Source organism: Odocoileus virginianus, chromosome 18 (genome assembly GCF_023699985.2).
Source record: "Odocoileus virginianus isolate 20LAN1187 ecotype Illinois chromosome 18, Ovbor_1.2, whole genome shotgun sequence".
In the NCBI taxonomy this organism is placed as follows: Eukaryota; Metazoa; Chordata; class Mammalia; order Artiodactyla; family Cervidae; genus Odocoileus; species Odocoileus virginianus.
The window spans coordinates 19,852,292-19,870,051 of record NC_069691.1 but is presented as its reverse complement, the minus strand read 5'-3'; the positions used below and the strand labels follow the sequence as shown (position 1 = coordinate 19,870,051).

The following is a 17,760-nucleotide window of genomic DNA, read 5'->3' as shown; positions in this document are numbered from 1 at the left end:
AAGGGCTTCTGAAAACACATATTCATGGACCTTTCTCTCAGAGCTTTTGATAGAGCAGGTCCAGAGTAGGGCCTAAGAATGTGCGTGTTTAACAAGTTCCTAGATGATGCAGATGCAAACCTTAACCCCACTGAGAACCACTGCTTTAGACTGTTCAAGAATGGCACTACCTGTTACCTCCCTAGCTGTCTTCAGGGTCGATGGTCTAGATGTGTAAAAGAAGAAAGTCCTTACCCATGCATTGGAAGGCACTTTTCCTTGAATGATACATAATTTTAGGACATGGAAATCTGAGACAAGTACAGAAAGGAGAATTAATAGAAATCTTTAACATATGTTACTGGATCAGGAAACTAATTGGAGTAGGAAATTTCCTCAAAGGGTTGTAGGTACTGGCTAAACTAGCTTCTTTTACCAAATAAGAAATATTTGGGGAGGCAAGTATTAAGTACTTAGTTGTAAGAGAAACAAGCCATATTATAGGCTTCATCATACAATATCAAGATCTAGAGCTCACATATTTAGTTAGAACACCTGATACTACTCAGGCTGTTTACGGAAATTCATCCCAGAGGAATAGGCACAAACCATGGTTAAGCTGCTTGGTTTAATTTTTTTTTTTTAGCACTTGAAAAAAAAAATGTACAGTAGTTTGAACACTTAGTCTTTGCAAACCTCCATTGAGGTCAAAGATTTCATTCATACGTACAAAATTAGTTTACAAATTTTTTTTTGGCAATTTCACCTTAGTAACCCGTTTTATCCTATTGCCATTGTCCCAACCATTGAAAAAGTTTACAATAATTTACATAGAAATATTTTCAAAGTGCTTAAGAATAGTGATTGTTCTCTGGGATATTTACAGATGGCCTATACAATGTATGTACAGGTGGTATACACTATAGCACAAGTTTCGTTGCTGGAATATGGCTTTCGAGGGAAAGTGCATATTTGGCCAGAGGTGGCAATACTGTCTAGAAATTCAAGGGTTACAGATACTTTTGGTAACCACATCCAAAACTGAAGAAGAATGTGGATGGGAATATTTACAAAAGTAATATAAAAATGATTAAGTATACAAGCTTGATCCACGCAAAGATATCTTGATGTTCTTCCAGATGGGAGGAAGAAAGAGGCTTCAGCTGCTGGCTTGGTTACCATTCTGAAGTGGGGGGTTTCACTGGTTCAGACCTCAAAGGTCGTGACTTGTCTCAGAAGTCAGGCTAGATCATCGTCTGTGCTTACAACTGATATCTGTGGAGCAGAAAAAGCATGGAGTGAGTTTGGTGATTCCCTTGTTGGTAGCAAGTTCATTTTCTAAAGCAAACCTTGTTTTTGAGCTGTTCATTCAGACACCAAAGGTGCCCAGAAGGGAAGCCAGACCCCAAACTGTACTGAGTTGCATCACTAATGCATTTTAACTTGAATTCAACTATATTTATTGGGTAGAGAGAGAAAATAGCGTGACTGATTCTGCCTATTCTCCTGAATGACCTTAGATTGTGGATAAAAATGTGAAAAGACACACATGTGGCATGAACTGACCACCACTCTTGCTTCACCAGAGCTCTGCACTTGTTTTGTTCAGACTGTTCCAAAAGTGAAGGCTAAACACTCCATGTTGGTTTCAACTGAAGATCAAGTGACTGACTCCAGTGTTGAAAGGAAAGATAGCTCTATGAAGTGGGATAGGTGATTTGCAAGCATTGGGTCATTTTGGCTAAATGAACCTTGCTCAATACACTGACTTTAAGGCAACCACCCTATAGGCACCTGCTTTAAGTTCAAAAAGGAGATCTTGGTTCATGCTAATATTTACATGTAGCTTCCATAACCCAAAATATCTTAAATTGTACAATGATGTCCTTAAGTTGACTTGTCATTCTGTTCAGGGCAGACATTTGTCAACTGACTTAAATTCTAACAGGCCAGACTGTCTAATCTTCAGGGAGTAGATGAAGTACCGGGTTGACCAAAAAGTTTGTTTGGGTGTTTTGATAATAGCTTATGAAAAACCCAAAAAAGCATTTTGACCAACCCAATATTTGGGGACTCCATGGTTCTAATGGCTGTTGCCAGCCCAGGGAATCATAGCTTGTGTCGTGGCCTCCTTTCTAAAACGTCTGACTGCAAGTCATGTACATAAAGACACTGAGCTGACTTACTGCTGGGTACGTGTGTCCAACAGAAGCACTGTGTCTACCAATGTCTATTGATAGGTCCTCTTCAGTGGTCTTCAAGTACACAGGATTGTCAAAGTTCATGCTTTTCATGTTCTTATGTTGCCAATTCCGCCACATCAAGTAGCCACCTACTGCTGCCATTGCTAAGAGCACTGAAAAAGAGTTAGAAGGTGACTAAGCAAGGTCTGGTCTCAAAACACAAAAAGGGAGGATGCTAAAGAATCCATGATTGCTAACATTAATAAAATCTTCATGTTTTAGGAAGCTGGGATGACTAGAAACTAGAATACAAATGGTGTGGGAGCTTAAAACAAGTTCGGACCAGAGGTTGTGTTGTTCTGTAGACTCTGATGCATATTAGCTCCTGGGCGGTTGTGGAGTCCTTGGCTCCTCCCCAGGCTGACCGAGTTCAAATTTCAGAAGCTTCTGGAGAGTTCTTCAGATGGTCCTCCTGGTGAGTTAGCTAAGCTTGGAATCCCATAACTTAGGATAAAGAGACCACTGTAGCATATTACCTTACACTTCACATGCCCTAGATAGTGTTAGAGGTTCTTCTCCCTGGGCTTGAAAAGGCTTAACTATTTTTAATGTACCTTCTATAACTCCTCAAGAAATCATTTTGAGAACTCATGTATCTTCTCTGTATGAAGCATTATACATATTTCGAAGGGGAACAGAAAAGTGCTCTTCACTGGAAGGGACTTATTATGAAAAGGGATAAAGCCAGACAAACAACTCTGAAGTAGAAAGCAGTGAGCACCTTGTACATAACAACTGCACATTCATGCCTGCCAGCTGCAGTGCTAAGGACACCACTGTAGACAAGGTGATGGACTCTTAAATGAGCATGCAGCTTGGGGAAGGGGCAAGGGTGCTTCAGTGTCCGGAGTGCTGTGACAGTACAAGGAGCTACGGGAGGGGGCATCTCTGGATGAACTAGAAACAGCCATCCAGTATCTATGAAGTTCCTTGGATCCAGATGTGTGGGGAATGTACTTACAGAGGGGAAGGATGGCCCAGGCAGCAGAAGTCCCTTTAGGGGGAACACTGACCTCCGATACTGCTGTGGTCACATTGATCCCTAGAGGGGAATAAAGGGAATCAGTTTAGAAGGATCTGAATTCAGACTTAGAAATTCACCCACCTGGTAGAGAGCCTCATGCCCTCTTGCATCCACCACTGCTGCTCTGTATCTACTCCAATTGTATTCCAAGAACTACTGGTCTAGAAGTATTTGTGAGTCTCATGTTATAATAGCCATTTCACAAACAGCTCTCTCACAGATGTCTTACTAAGTCAGGTCAGGCTAAGGGCTGCAGGTTCTAAGTCTTTGGAGTTTAAATACAGGTTACCAATTAGGGGCAGAATGAGGAGTTAAAGGCTGCATTAATGATGTAAGGGACAGGTACAAAGAGTGTGGCTGTTAGTTGAGATTAACCGTTTGCAGTACTGAACCCAATACCTCCAGGAACTAGTCCACTAGTTGGAGAAATTTCTGCTGTGTTGGTATCTTTTGTCTCATTGTAATTCACAGTAGTTGCAGTACCTGAATTATAAAACCAAGAACCTGGTTAATGCCAAGGTTCCAGAGTGCCTAGCTCTTTAGTCCAGACAAGCCATGCGGTGGGTTATTTTAACACTGGGAAATCGACAAACCACTGCTGAACCGAGTTGCATGGTGGATGTGTCAAAACTAAGGGAAACCTCAGCAAAACCACAGATACACAAGTCTTTGGGCAGAACTGTAAGCACTGGGAATTTGACAATTCAAAAAGATATACAGCCACACTTAATGACCTAAGCAAAGTCCCAGGCTCCTGGAAGTTGCAAGAAATGCTCTGAAAACCATATTACCAGGCATACTAGTCTCACTGTCAAATTGTTTTGTAATTGCTTTCTCAGTAAACTGAGCTTGTCCCTGCAGGGACTCAGCATCATGCTAATAAAAACCTCACATTATGAGATCCTAATTTACAACATGCAAGTTTTAATTTGCCACTTAGTCAAAAGCTAAGAACAGGAGACCAAGATGTAAGTTTCATTTAAGTATGAATTTAAGATAATGTCACCCACTGTGGCCAGAAGTTTTTCTGGAACCCTGGCATTCTTTAAGCCTCATTTCAGACCTTTTTCTCTGGAGGACAATGTTAAGACTTTAAGAATCTGCAAGTTGGCTGGGTCAGTGCTGTTATGGGATTATTTGGTACAAATCACCTATAAACTCATCTTATGTGAGTTGGAAGTCCATCCTCAAGGAATGACATGAACTCTTGGTGTGCAATGGTAGCAGATATGTTCTCTAATTTATTCCAAGAGTGAGTTAAAACAGAATTCTTAAAATCCAGGCTAGTTTTTATAGCTAGTGTTTTATCCTATTGCCTGTTGTAGGTCCTGCTTATGGTTGAAAAGGAAAAAGCCTTACTTTGGCACTCTCGACCATTGTCCTCTAGATTGTATCCATTGGGACAGGAACAGGTGTATTTTGGAGAGTGGTCATTAATCTGTGGGGCTGGCAGGCAGAGGTATTCACATCCTCCATTCTCCACATCTTCTTCACACCAGTTTTTACCTATTCAGGAAGAAAAGTCTTTTCAAAATGGGTCTTCCAGTGCCTGCTATACATAAAGCTTGGTTCTAGATGCTGAAGACAATGTCTTCAAGTCCTTGTCTCTAAGGATTGCTCTGTCAACCCCTAAAGTTAAGACAATACTTATGAAGGATAAATAGTAGGAATACAGGCAGCATGCTCTAAGGACACACAGTCAGAGAAACTTCTTGGAAGCAGGAAAAGAGTTACACTGTACACAGATGTGTGGAGGGAGGAGGTGGGGAAAGGAGGTGAGTGAGCAGACCTGGCTTCATTATCGGTCCAAAGCTTACAGCAAAGGCTCAGAGGAAGGAGAGGAGGCATGCTCTTCTGGCTTTGTCTCACTCCCATAGAATGGGAGGAACCCAGCCACGGGGAGGCCTAGAGGTTTCATTTCGATAGAACCAGTCATGTATTCTGAGCAGGAGACCACATGACCAGATGTGTTTCAGCATCTATACAATTCCATACAAGAGGTGTCATGGTGGAGAGAGAGGGAAAGGTGATGGCATAAAAGCTACTTTGGAGGCTTAGTTCAATAGTTGGAGCAAGAAGGAATGAATGCCAAGGGAGATGGAAGGGATTGATATAAAAGTCAGGAGGCTGACAGTTGGGAGGGAAGCTAAAAGCTGAAGTTCTGAAGCTCTTTGACCTGTAAGTCAGACTATACTGAGCACCAGGTCTGAAGGGTTGGAGGGAGGGTCCAGTGGGGGGAAATTTCCATTGTGGAGCAAGTTGAGTTGCTAGGGAGCTGCTGATACCCAGAGGGCACTGTGCCAGGCTGCTGCCCTGAAAGTAGCCAGAGGGGCTCTGCTTCCCCACGATACCTGATGGTTGTACAAGTTCGTGATAGACAATGATGTCCTGGGCATCATTAAGGTTGTTAACTAGAGTGGCCAGCTCCGAGCCAGTGAATTTATTTGCACCATAGACTGCTTCATTTTCCCCATCTATCCAGTAGACACGATCCTAAAACAGAACCCCCAAATTAGTATGTACATGTAGGATCAACATGAGTCAGTCTCTAAAATCATTATTATTTACTGCCAATTTAATGGATCAAATTTATTTAAGGCTAGGTTGGGACGTCAGATGTAAAACTCTAAGAGAAGCAAGTTCAGGTTCTTAAAATGCTCTGAGGAATCAGTGTGTTGATTGCCCAGGTTTTAGGTGATGGCCCAGGTTTAGGTTTAGGTTTCTTAAGTCATGCCCCTCCATCCTTCCCTCCTTCCCCTATTCTTTCTCTCCAAGCTGTTACAGTAACTCCGAGGTATATGCTTAAATGTGAGACACACATCTTACCTCAAATATTGTGAGTGCCAGGGGATGAGCTAGGAATTCCAGAGACTTCAGGACTATCCTGCGATCTTGGCCGTTCAAGTCCACACTGGATAACATGTGCAATTTGGAATCCAGCCAATAGAGGCGGCCCTTTATAAGGTCTGGTAGGGAAAGAATGGTCAGAAGTCAGAACTGGTCTGCTTCCATTTAAAATATCTAAGGAATCCAGTACTCTGCTTTCACTGTTCCTCCTCTAGCAGGGGTTCTTAACAGGGTCCCCCAAATCTTGTGAAGCAGCATGCAGAATCTGCACCCACATACATCTGGGGGGACTCAAGGGGTACCTGAGATTGTCAAAGTAACTGACTCAAGTGTTAGTGACATTATAGTAGTAGTAAAAGAGGTCAGCATTTTGTTCTTCTCCCCTTAGGAGCCAAAGTACCCAGAAATTCAGGAAATGTAAGGCACCTAGGTCAGGAGTGTTTATGATGACAGTTCACCTAACTCATGTCACAGATTAGCCCCAGATGGATAGAAAAACTAGTAATTATGGAGCAAGTGATTTGTTAAGTCCACCATTCCACTTACACTGTTTGGTTCTTCTCATCACAAATCCCTGCTTAAGAAGGAACCTTAGAGTTGTCTGCTATAGTCTAGCATTCACTATAGAGATTAGTAAAACTGTGCAGACAGTTGAATTGTGGTTGAGGAGGGAAGAACACACATACCAAGTGTAATTCCATTAGGCCACTGGATGTCCGCTGTCACCAGCGCCCGTCTGTCAAACCCATTCATTCCTGCTTTTTCAATTTTAGCTGGTTCACCCCAGTCTGACCAGTAAACAAAGCTGGGAAGAATTAAATTAGAAATCAGCTTCAGTGGTTTAGAAGGAAGAAAGTTGTAGCTTGAGACATACATGTTCAAAGAGTAAATGGGAAACTCTAGAGTATAAATTGTACCACTTAAGGGTCAGAGTTATGCTCTGGGTAAACAAAAGTTCACACTCTGGATCAACAAGCTCATTATTAACTATACTAAACTATGTAAGTCTGACATTAAACTTCAGCCCAAAGTCACAGGTTATATATTTCCTTTATGAAAGGCCAGTGCTTTCAAGAGAGTAAAAGACGAATGTCTGGTAAGTTTTATAGACACCCAGGGCTGGGCTGTGTTCTAGTGAGGTTTCATGGGAGTCAATTGTGATTACTACAGTCTTGGTCAAACTGCTAATAGCTGCTTTCCTATATTATTTAGGGGCAATTTGGAGGAAGTCCTCAGTGAAATGTTTCTAGAGAGGTTAATTTATTTTCATTGGACTTTCAGACAACTTGCACACTTAGATGAAAGCCTAGAGATAACATGGTTACCAAAATCCTCACAACTCATGTGACTACTTAGGTTGGATCATTCTAGAACTAACCTGATAAAAGTGTTCAGACAAAAATTAAATCACTTGCATTTAGAAATGAGCCTATCTATGAAGCAGAAACAGACTCACAGACATAGAGACAGACTTACGGTTGCCAAGAGGGACGTGGGGGAGAGGGGAGGGATGGATTGGGAGTTTGGGATTAGCAGATACAAACTATTATATATAGAATGGATAAACAACAAGGTCCCACTGTATAGCACAGGGAACTATATTTAATATCTTGTGATAAACCATAAGGGAAAATAATATGAAAAAGAATGTGTGTGTATATGTGTGTGTGTGTGTGTGTGTGTGTATTTATATATCTCCATATATATATTTCCAGGCAAGAATACTGGAGTGGGTTGCCATTACTTTCTTTAGGAGATCTTCTCAACCCAGGGATTGAACACAGGTCTCCTGCATTGCAGGCAGATTCTTTACCATCTGAGCCACAAGGGAAGCCCTATATACATACACACACACACACACACACACACACACACACACACACATATACATATATACATATAGCTGAATCACTTTGCTAAAAAGTAGAAATTAACCCATCGTAAATCAACTATACTTCAGTGTAAAAAATGCACAGAAGCTGGGTGCGCCTAAGGGTTTAGATACAGCTTTCAATGTATCTCAAATCAGAATTGTTGTTTCCTTCATGTGAACTAGCAGTCATCTGCTCAGGGAGGGCCTGTCATATAGATGAGTCCATTCCCAGCTTGCTCAACTATGGCACCACTGACATCTTGTACTAGATAAGTACAAGATAAGTACAATTTTTTGTTGTAGGAAGCTGTTAAATCTTGGGATTTCAGTACTATTTTAGGCACAAGGAAAGCTCCTGACCTACACAGATAGCATCTGAAAGTCTATGTGATGAAAAACACAGAATACAAACCCAGACAATGGGTCCACAGCTATGGAGGCAGGCTCTCGCAAGTCAGAGTTAAACAGGAACTTCCTCTTGGTTCCGTCTAGGGTAGCTACTGAAATAGTCTTAGAAGCCGCGTCAGTCCAGTAGATGGTCTTGTACACCCAATCAACAGCAATGGCTGCAGGATTATAGACATTGTCGATCATTTTAACATGTCTACCAACTTTGTCATCAATTGAGGCACTGAAACAGAATAGGTCACAAGAAATTTAAGAGTTTGACACCATCGGAGCCTGGAGAATGGACTTTTTGCTCACAAAATGGTCAACTACTTTGTTCAGAATGAACTCTAGTAACCCCATAGTTCAACACTCAAATTATGTAACCACGCTGCTTACCAATTCCAAGTTACTAACACTGTAGGTGATCTTGTTGTTGGTCTGCATTCTACTTGCAAGAACACCATACTCTTAAGTGAAGCTACTTGCTTCAGTTACTATCATCTGAGTTTCTACAGTTCCCAATAAGAAAAAGCTACCACTACCATTCTAATTGTAGCAACTATGAACTAACTGAACTAACTGGGAAAAAAAAAGGAAGAACATCAGAGAAATTAAGATGTTAACCTGTTATAATCTTATACCTGTAGCCATCTTTTATTTTACAGGTGATTGTTAGTTTCAAATGAGGAACTGATAGTAATTTAATAATTAAAGAATCAGTGTTTAGATGTAGTGTGTATGTGTGCTAAGTTGCTCCAGTTGTGTCTGACTCTTTGTGACCCTATGGACTGTAGCCTACCAGGCTCCTCTGTCCATGGGATTCTCCAGGCAAGAATACTGGAGTAGGTTGCCATGCCCTCCTTCGGGGGATCTTCCCAACTTAGGAACTGAAACCGCATTACAAGTCTCCTGCATTGGCAGGTGGGTTGTTTTCCACTAGTGCCACCTGGGAAGCCCCTTAGGTTTAACATTCCTGACGTTCAATGCTAGACTGAAACTAGAGATGAGGGAAATTCCTCCAAACCTTCAAAGGGCCAGTGACAATGACTTAGACCAAGACACCAAGAATGGAACTGTCAGTTACCTGAAGATGGCCTTTTGGCTTAGATCAGCCCAGAATAGTTTCTGAGAGGCAATGTCAGCATCAAGAGCCACAGTGTTTCTCAGCTGTTCAACTAGCTGGATATATTCTTTCCTCTCCAAGCCAATCTTCCTGATGTCTCGTCTATTGGTGAAGATCAGACTTGGCTCTTTGCCTGAAAGAGGAGTCAGGTTAACTTAGTTTTGCTGAAAGAAGACAAGGTCCTTCCAAGTTACTTCCTCCCAATAGAGGAGCACTTAAAAAGTGAGGGCACTGCTGAACACTTCAGGAGTCCTCTTGCCAAAGTCCATGCCCCTGGGCCTGCAAGTGCTTCCTACTGTTTGAGAATGCAGTCCTCGGGTCATAGCATTCAACAAAACGGGGCAGCTGATGAGTAAGTTAAAGTTTTGGAAGCAGAGAATAAGCAGGTATTCATGATACATATGTAAAAGGAATTGACTGAGACAGGCATCTGGGGCAATGATTTGCTATCTAACATATGCAACTGCACTGTGAATTTACTAGCATTGCTCTCAAGTACTATTTTATTTTCATATTTCATTAGGCTGTTGCAGTCACTGGCTGTACCTTTCATGAGCACTTGCTCATAAAGGTACTAGAGCAACACCGTCCAAGTCCATTTACCTACTGCCTTGCACACGCCTGTGGCAAGATCCATTTGATAGCCACGACTACATTCACACTTGTAACCGCCTTTTAAGTTGATACAAATTTGACTGCAGATTCCCGGATTTTGGCATTCATCAATATCTAGGAGGGAAATTAGAATTAGTCTTGCTATTTCTAGATGACCTACAGAGATCTTCTAATCTTTCCCATCACCCCCCCGGGCTCAGGCTCTGTTCTTCAACTCACCTCCGCAGGTTTTCCTATCTATGAGTTCAAACCCAGCTGCACAGTCACATTCATAGCCTATAACTAGGTCTTTGCAGATATGGGAGCATCCGCCATTATTAACCAAGCATTCATTTACATCTGAAATAAAAAGGTAGTAGAGTTACTCAATACTCAAATTAATATTTGATTTATTAACATTTAAAATCCAGGCTATTTGTGATAACTTGTCTAGATAGTCTAGTCAAACCCATGATTTTTCAAGATCTAATAATGTGCCTTGCAGATATATATCTCAGCCTGTATTGGGGGAATAGTAAACCCAATCTCTTGGCAAGTTAACAGTTGGTTAAGCAGTATTTAATCAAGGTTCTCTATTGCTGGTTGGTTATCGTTAAGGGGGTGAAACTATGAACTACTTTGTCAGCACTTTTAAGTCATAACATTTCACTTTTAAGCCCAGCAACTGAATCTAGTTCATTAAAGTAGTTTACCCAGGCATTAGGCAGGCTCCAAACCGCATTAGCTCTGCTGGGTCTACCTAACCTGCCCAGCTCTGCGCTCACGCAACCCCTTTACTTACGGCATTCTTTCAGGGGCTCATCACTCCAGTCCCTGCAGTCTTGCTTCTGGTTGCACACTTTACTGATATCAATGCATTCCCCACTTCTGCACTTGAACTTCCCGGGACCCAAGCACTGGTTGACTACAAACCGGGACACAGAAGAGAGATGCCATCAGTGGGTCTGATCAGAGCAATCATTGGACTAACAACCCATAGCCCAGGGACACCTACCGTTCTTGCAGTTGACTTCATCAGAACCGTCCACACAGTCTCGGATGCCGTTACATTGCCTGCTGCCATGGATGCAGCTGCCGTCCTCACACTCAAACTGGTCAGGTCGGCAGGTTCTGGAAGCTACAGGGGGAGAGAATGGCATGGGGTGAAGTCAGCCGAAGTGTCCCTGGTGGATACCTGGGTGAGAGCTGAGCATGCCACACTGACAGGAAAGTGACTTACGACAGTTGACCTCATCACTGCCGTCCTTGCAATCGGGATCCCCATCGCATCGCCACTTCTTATGGATGCACTCGCCAGAGCCACACTGGATCTCGCTGGCCGGGCACCTGGTGTGGATCACTGGCTGGCGGCCGCACTGCTCCAGGGACTCATCCGACTGGTCCGAGCAGTCTGCGTCATCGTCGCACACCCAGCTGATGGGGATGCAGGAGGAGGTGCTGCACTGGAACTCGTGGGGCCCGCAGGTTGGTGGGGCGCAGTCCAGCTCGTCGCTGCCATCACTGCAGTCATCCTGGCCATTGCACATGAAATTCCTGGAGATGCAGCGGCCACTGGAGCAGGTGAACTCATCAGAGCTACACGTTATGTTGCCTATTAAGAGAGAAGATGTCCCATTGAAAACTCATCAGGATTTGTCCTTTCAAGCCTCTTGTCCCCAAATCTAACATGCAGGTCATGGATCATGAACCCCAGCTTTTTCACCTAACTTAAAAGCGAAAGTTGGATTATATCAATACTTCCCAGAATACCGGGAAACAGCCTTAACATGTAAAACAGGCAAGGACATTTGAAGAGGAACAGAAATGAAGGAATGAAAAAGTAGATGAAGACTAGAAATTCATTTGGGATGAGAAGCATCTTAAAGGGACAACAATTAATAACTTAAACTGTCACAAGATACCTCATTGGGAAAGGTAGACATGAGTTCTCTTTAAATGGTTACACTGCTCATCAGGCCAGGCCACATCCTGAGCTGAGATGATGAGGCATCAGGTACATGAGCAAACATTCACTCCTAATAAGCATTGTGACACCATCACCAAAAAGAAACCTCCGTGTATTATACCACCATACACGGTTCTTTCTCTTTTGGTCCTTCCAATCAGGATCAGGAGTAACGGGTCTTAAATATTTTCAAGTTTTAGAAAGTCACTTCTGGGGCTAGAACTGCAATCTAGCAGCCAGGTGAGCTAATAATGATAAGCTAGTCAGTTCATACTTTGACTCAAATTCCTGCCAAATTAATAAAGGTCAAAATTTGGTGGCAATTGGGGTGGAGACCACGACTCTCTTGGGAAGCAAAGTCTAGATTGAAGAGGGAAACACTTGGCAGCTCCATGGCTTACCAGTACATAAGCTCAGTTCTAGGATTCAATGCCAAAACTCATTGGACTAGGTGCAATGGTAATGACCTTGGGATGTGACTTCTACACGCAAGACTGGTGTTTCAACCACAAGTGCCCTCAACTCATTGTACACTTACTGCATCAGGAGGCCTATGCCTGTCAGGCTCGGCAGTTGTGTTTTTAAAGGCCCTATAAAAAGGTGGATGCTTGAAAGAACATTCAACACAATGTCTGTTCAACCTAAAGATTTTCCCAGGGCCTCACCTTTAACATGGAGCATTTTATTACATGTTTTCCAAGAGCAGAAACATGAAAGGCTAGGAAACAGAGTTAGTTTTTACAGGTAGGAACTGTGATAGGAGACAAAGGACCACCGGTTGGCTAGAGTTTTCTTTGGGTATCGCTAGCAAGGCATTAATTTGTGCTTCTGTGCCAGTTTAGCTTTTGGAAAAGTTAAAAGAGAATCTAGTTTGGGGGCTGAGGAATGCTTGTGTGAGACTCAATTTATGCCACTAGGTAGATCCAGTTTCAACCTGGGGGTGTGTTTGCTGGCTTTAGTCTCCTCGTTTGATGGAGCCCAAGTGAGGAAGGCCCACGAGCTGCTGTCCTAACCGAGACAAGAGTGCACACAATCGCTGCTTCACTGAGCCACCTCTACATGGAAGTGCCTTGGAGGACTTACCTTCTTATTTCTATTTGCCTAGAAGAACCAGCCAAGCAAGCAATGGTCAGTTACCATGCACACACACCTCTGAGTTTGAGGGCAGTTAGGAAAGACAAGGAGTCGAGCAGATAGTGAAGTCACTAGAAAGCAAGTCAAGTCAACTGCACCTTCACGCCCACCCTTCTTGGAGCAAGAGGGTCTTTGGGTTAAGCCACTCAACACTGATCTTCTTACCACAGTTTTCTTCATCTTCTCCACTGTCACAATCATTTTCACCATCACACCGCCAGGACACTGGGATGCACTGAGTGGAGCGGGCACCACAGCTGATTTCATTTGTGCGGCATGTTCTCATATCTGTTGATGACATACAGTCTCAAAAGAGCCTCCGAACTCATCAGCACCAAGCTGCTGCTCCTGTGCTGCCTGGAAGTGGTGACATCTGTAACTCAGTGGCCGGGCACACAGCTGAAATTCGACTGACTAGCTGGAGCTTGGGCAGATCTTCCGTCGGCTCCACGGCTGGGGAGCCAGGCCAGCCTAGACTACCTGGCAGTCCACCCGAGAGCCTTGACCGTGCTACTCCGTCAAGGTTCTGTGGCGTGTGCACTCCTGGCTTTTGTTTTGTTTGGCATGGTTGGGTTCCTTGGCTGGCCTGCTCCTTGACCATTATGCATTCTGTGTATCAAGTGACACACCCAGGTATTGGCAACTAATGCCAACTTCATTAAAAGTCAGATGGTCTAATACCTATGAAGTCTTCTTTTGCCTGAATTTCTTCACAGGCCTCCTTCAGATTGACATCTTGTGAAGTAGGGGCACCCTCTAATTCTTGACTTTACAGGGCCATCCCCCACTAAAACTTGGAGCTGGATCTTTATGGAACCCGTTTTCACCTAAGCTAACTCACCTCCTTTGGTCAGTGCTCTTATTACTCACCTTACTTCTTGCCTGGAAAACTGCAATTAACACGCATCTCTTCCTTTTTGCTTAATTTTCCCTTGTAATCTTATATTCCAGACCTAAACTTTGTTCATATTAGACTTCCACTTTTAGCACTTTAACAGGCCTCTACTACCTTAGAAGGAACATGAAAACTTTCTTCACCAGGACATGCAAATAATTCTAATTTATCTATCCCACATCATCTTCCTCTATGATCTCATAGACTTTCTCCTGAATGTGAAGCCTAAGGATACATGTGTACTTGCATACCTATGATAAGAACAAGCTGTAAGCTCCCTACTTAAATAACTTTAGGTTACATGTTTCTTAAAATCACTCATATCATCCTGTTTCTAGTCACCTTACCCCTTCAGCAGTAGATTTTTTTCTCATAACATGAGAAACTCTGCATCTAAAAGCTTATACTTGGCACACAGGGGACCCTCACATCTTGACTTAGCTTCCAGGACCAGAGTACCATCTGCTCGGAGTCATTATCATCGAACATTTGAAATCTATGCACCTAGTCAAGGAGTTCTTAAATCTTCTGGCTTCAGTCTTAAATGTTCAATAGTGAAGCTACCCAAGAGAATGTCAGTCTTGTTAAGATTAGGGAGAACATTCTTTAATGTTATTCAAGATTGACTGATAGTGATCTAACTGACCTTGGAATCAACTGGCCTAACTTTAAAGAAGGGCAAGGAAAACTAAGCAAGTTTTAGAGTATACAATACTTAGAGCTATGAGACATGGAACAGCTTGGGGAAGTTCAAGTCCAAAGCGAGTCACACTCACGGCACTGTTCTGGGCTTTCATCAGAACCATCTTCACAGTCGGGATCCCCGTCACACTGCCATCGATTAGGAACACACTGGCCATTGTTGCATACAAAGTCAGACTCGGCACATGTCTTCTTCACTACAGAAGTGGATTTGCAGGGTTAAAGTTGAAGTCACTCACCCAAGAGCCCTACATTCCCACTAGGGGTACAACTGCATTTGAGATGCTTTACTCTAAAAATAAAGCTAAGTCAATTAGCAATCAGCTGCTAACTTCCAGTAGGACCTTAGAAAAATCTTTTTTTCCCTCCTTTACCCCTAGAGGAGGAAGGCAATCATTTGTGAGACCTGGAGGACACTGAGGTCAAGGGATCCCTTCCAATGAACTTCTTGCCCATTTTATAATGTTGAGGTTGAGTAATAAGTTCATTCTTTTCATGCATTTCTTCCAAGTCATTTAAGTGCTTCATAAGTTTAACAAACATTTCATCTTACGACTGGCTCACAGTATAACTGTTTTAGGTGCACCTTGTAACAACACATGGGTTAAGCATAGAGACAGAAGGCCAAGCTCTGGTACCAAATACTATCACCCCTACAAGTCTACTGGGGCAGAGGAACCCACTGGATAAGAAATAGAGGAAGCGCAAATCTGAGTGTAAGAGAAGTTGTATTTAGCAACCGAAGGGTGGGCTCACATCAACCAGCTAAAAGTCACTGAACTTACTATGGAAGCTGCCAGTCCTCATAACTGACTACTAAACAGCCTGAGACAGGTATCAGATCTGCTACTAATTCTTCCTAGAGCAGACTTTTCTCCTTAACTAGGGTGACTGTGTAATTTGTCCAAATTGACACAGTCTCAGTAGAAAGAGGGTAGTCTTATTTTTACAGGAAGATAAGCGTTATTCCAGGACTGTGCTAAGCCAAGCAGCAGCTTGGTCATCCTTCCCAGGAGGAACTCCCTACCCAGCGAGTGGGAAGAGTCCTGACAAGGAAACACGTAGGGCATTCTAAGAGCATCCTTCTTAGGCTACATTCTTCTTTGCCCCTGAGCCTATACTTTCTACTTGAATTTCCAGCTTAAGTCATTCTTTAACAAATATTCTGAACGGAAAATCAGCTAAAAGTCAACAATTTATTGAAAACATGAAAGAGGCCACTTCAAGTCAGGGGTTTAAGCCAGGTACAACTCTCAATTCAGAGTGCCCTAAACCAGAGGGCTGCTCTGGGTTAGCCTCAGATAGTGTTAATGGGGTGACTTCCTAGGCAGTGCAGTGGTGAGGAATCCGCCTGCCAATGCAGGAGACACAGGAAACGCAGGTTAAATCCCTGGGTCAGGAAGATCCCCCAGAGAGGCCAATGGCAACCCACTTCAGTACTCTTGCCTGGAAAATCCCACAGACAGAGGAGCGTGGCAGGCTACAGTCCACAGGGTCGCAACGAGCTGGACACAGTTGAGTAATGAGCATTGTTAATGGAGGGACAGGATTATAGTCAACTTCTAGAACTCAAGATGGGATGATCAATCATGATGACCTGAAAAGGATTATTTATATCCTAAAATTGTGTAGCCAAGGGAACAAGAAAGGCCATATTACTTTTCAGATTCACGCCTGCTTCTAAAATCACTGAAATGCTCAAACCCCAGTGTTCACAGTTTAGGTGATATCCAAGGCCCATCTCCTGAGCCTGTAGAAAGATGCCAGAGGGTCTCGGTTACTGTAATTCACCCTGTGACACTCTTCAGAAGTTGCAAAAGAGAGAGTAGGGAATGGTTATAAAGAGACCTCATGAATTTATAAAGTATAAGATGTTACAGGGATAGAAAAGATTGGTTGTATTACAAAGTGAACAAGAGACACATAGGGTGAGTAGATTGCAAGGGTTTCTCTCTCTCCATTCTGAACACAGACTGGGAGGGTAAAGATGGGCTATTTGAACTGAGCCTTGAGAGATGGATAGAAATTTAGATGTGTCATGGGGAAAGAGAACTACTAGTTCCATACTGAGGGTATCTGAGTTACTGATATATCAGGTCAGCCTAACACCTGTAGAAGAATGAGTTACTGGGACTCATAGAACATGGCTTGTAGAATCCAAGTTGAAGTTGACTAAATATGCTAGTTGACATGCTTGAAAGAAAAAGCCCTGTTGAAGTTGTAACCAAGTTCAAAATCAAGAGGTTGGACAGGAACAATAGGAAGTGGCTTTAAAAGTGTTAAGTAATTGTGTAGCCTTTCATGGCGGAACATCTCCAAATAAGCATTCACAGCTTCCCGAGCAAAGCTCCCACTTTCCTTCTCTAGTCTCATACCTGGAAGGCAGAGACAAACTATGGCCAAGAATATATTTCCTTTCTCCCATTTTGTGTGATCTAGATTGTATGTACATCTACCCCTTATCTCTTCCAAATCTTCCTGTGATGTAGCTAGAACTGATTGACGTGGAGACTATTTTAGGAAAAGCCAGTGATGACCCTTACAATGACTCAGGTTAGTTTCTACTGAGGTCGTCAGATGGTAAAGTAAGACTTCAAAACTTCCAAACATGGAGATAATAATTACTCTCTAAGAACACAAAAGGGTTTTGCCAAATACATAGTTTAGCATAGAAGAAGAATTGCTACTTACAGTAAGAGCACAGTTGACAAGAGTGAGGTCCTTTAGTGAGAAAACTAGTGAAAGAATTATATTATCCAGGTGACACAGAAAGAGCACGGAGCTCAGTATCTTGTAGAGTAGATTAAGATCTTAGTGTTGGAATGCAAAGATGTAAACATATCACATAGAACTATTCTTGGTCCTGAGACTGGAGATAAGCTGCTTTCTTGAGATTGCAGAATGGACTTAGTCTGCTTCCAAATGAGCTACTAATTTACATATTGGCATGCAGGCATCCATGATACTGCTCTGAGAGCTCAAGCACAGGA

General features: G+C 42.8%; 1 protein-coding gene across 4 annotated transcripts in view; it reads right to left on the bottom strand.

Moving 5' to 3' along the window:
* Nucleotides 1-588: 588 nt before the first annotated feature.
* Nucleotides 589-17,760, bottom strand: part of VLDLR (very low density lipoprotein receptor) — a 31,240-nt gene continuing 14,068 nt past the window's right edge. The window contains exons 4-20 of one of the 4 annotated variants that reach the window (XM_070480408.1): nucleotides 14,845-14,967; nucleotides 13,339-13,461; nucleotides 11,314-11,685; nucleotides 11,089-11,211; nucleotides 10,876-10,998; nucleotides 10,314-10,433; nucleotides 10,083-10,208; nucleotides 9,441-9,612; nucleotides 8,379-8,597; nucleotides 6,780-6,898; nucleotides 6,073-6,212; nucleotides 5,598-5,739; nucleotides 4,606-4,752; nucleotides 3,646-3,729; nucleotides 3,184-3,264; nucleotides 2,166-2,335; nucleotides 589-1,254 (exon numbers count right to left, since the gene is read on the bottom strand). In XM_070480408.1, the coding sequence (XP_070336509.1) occupies nucleotides 1,219-1,254; nucleotides 2,166-2,335; nucleotides 3,184-3,264; nucleotides 3,646-3,729; nucleotides 4,606-4,752; nucleotides 5,598-5,739; nucleotides 6,073-6,212; nucleotides 6,780-6,898; nucleotides 8,379-8,597; nucleotides 9,441-9,612; nucleotides 10,083-10,208; nucleotides 10,314-10,433; nucleotides 10,876-10,998; nucleotides 11,089-11,211; nucleotides 11,314-11,685; nucleotides 13,339-13,461; nucleotides 14,845-14,967 (2,420 nt within the window). In that variant the 3' untranslated portion in view covers nucleotides 589-1,218. The remainder of the gene's footprint in view (nucleotides 1,255-2,165; nucleotides 2,336-3,183; nucleotides 3,265-3,645; nucleotides 3,730-4,605; nucleotides 4,753-5,597; nucleotides 5,740-6,072; nucleotides 6,213-6,779; nucleotides 6,899-8,378; nucleotides 8,598-9,440; nucleotides 9,613-10,082; nucleotides 10,209-10,313; nucleotides 10,434-10,875; nucleotides 10,999-11,088; nucleotides 11,212-11,313; nucleotides 11,686-13,338; nucleotides 13,462-14,844; nucleotides 14,968-17,760) is intronic. The other 3 variants (XM_070480409.1, XM_070480411.1, XM_070480412.1) reach the window with 3 other exon arrangements.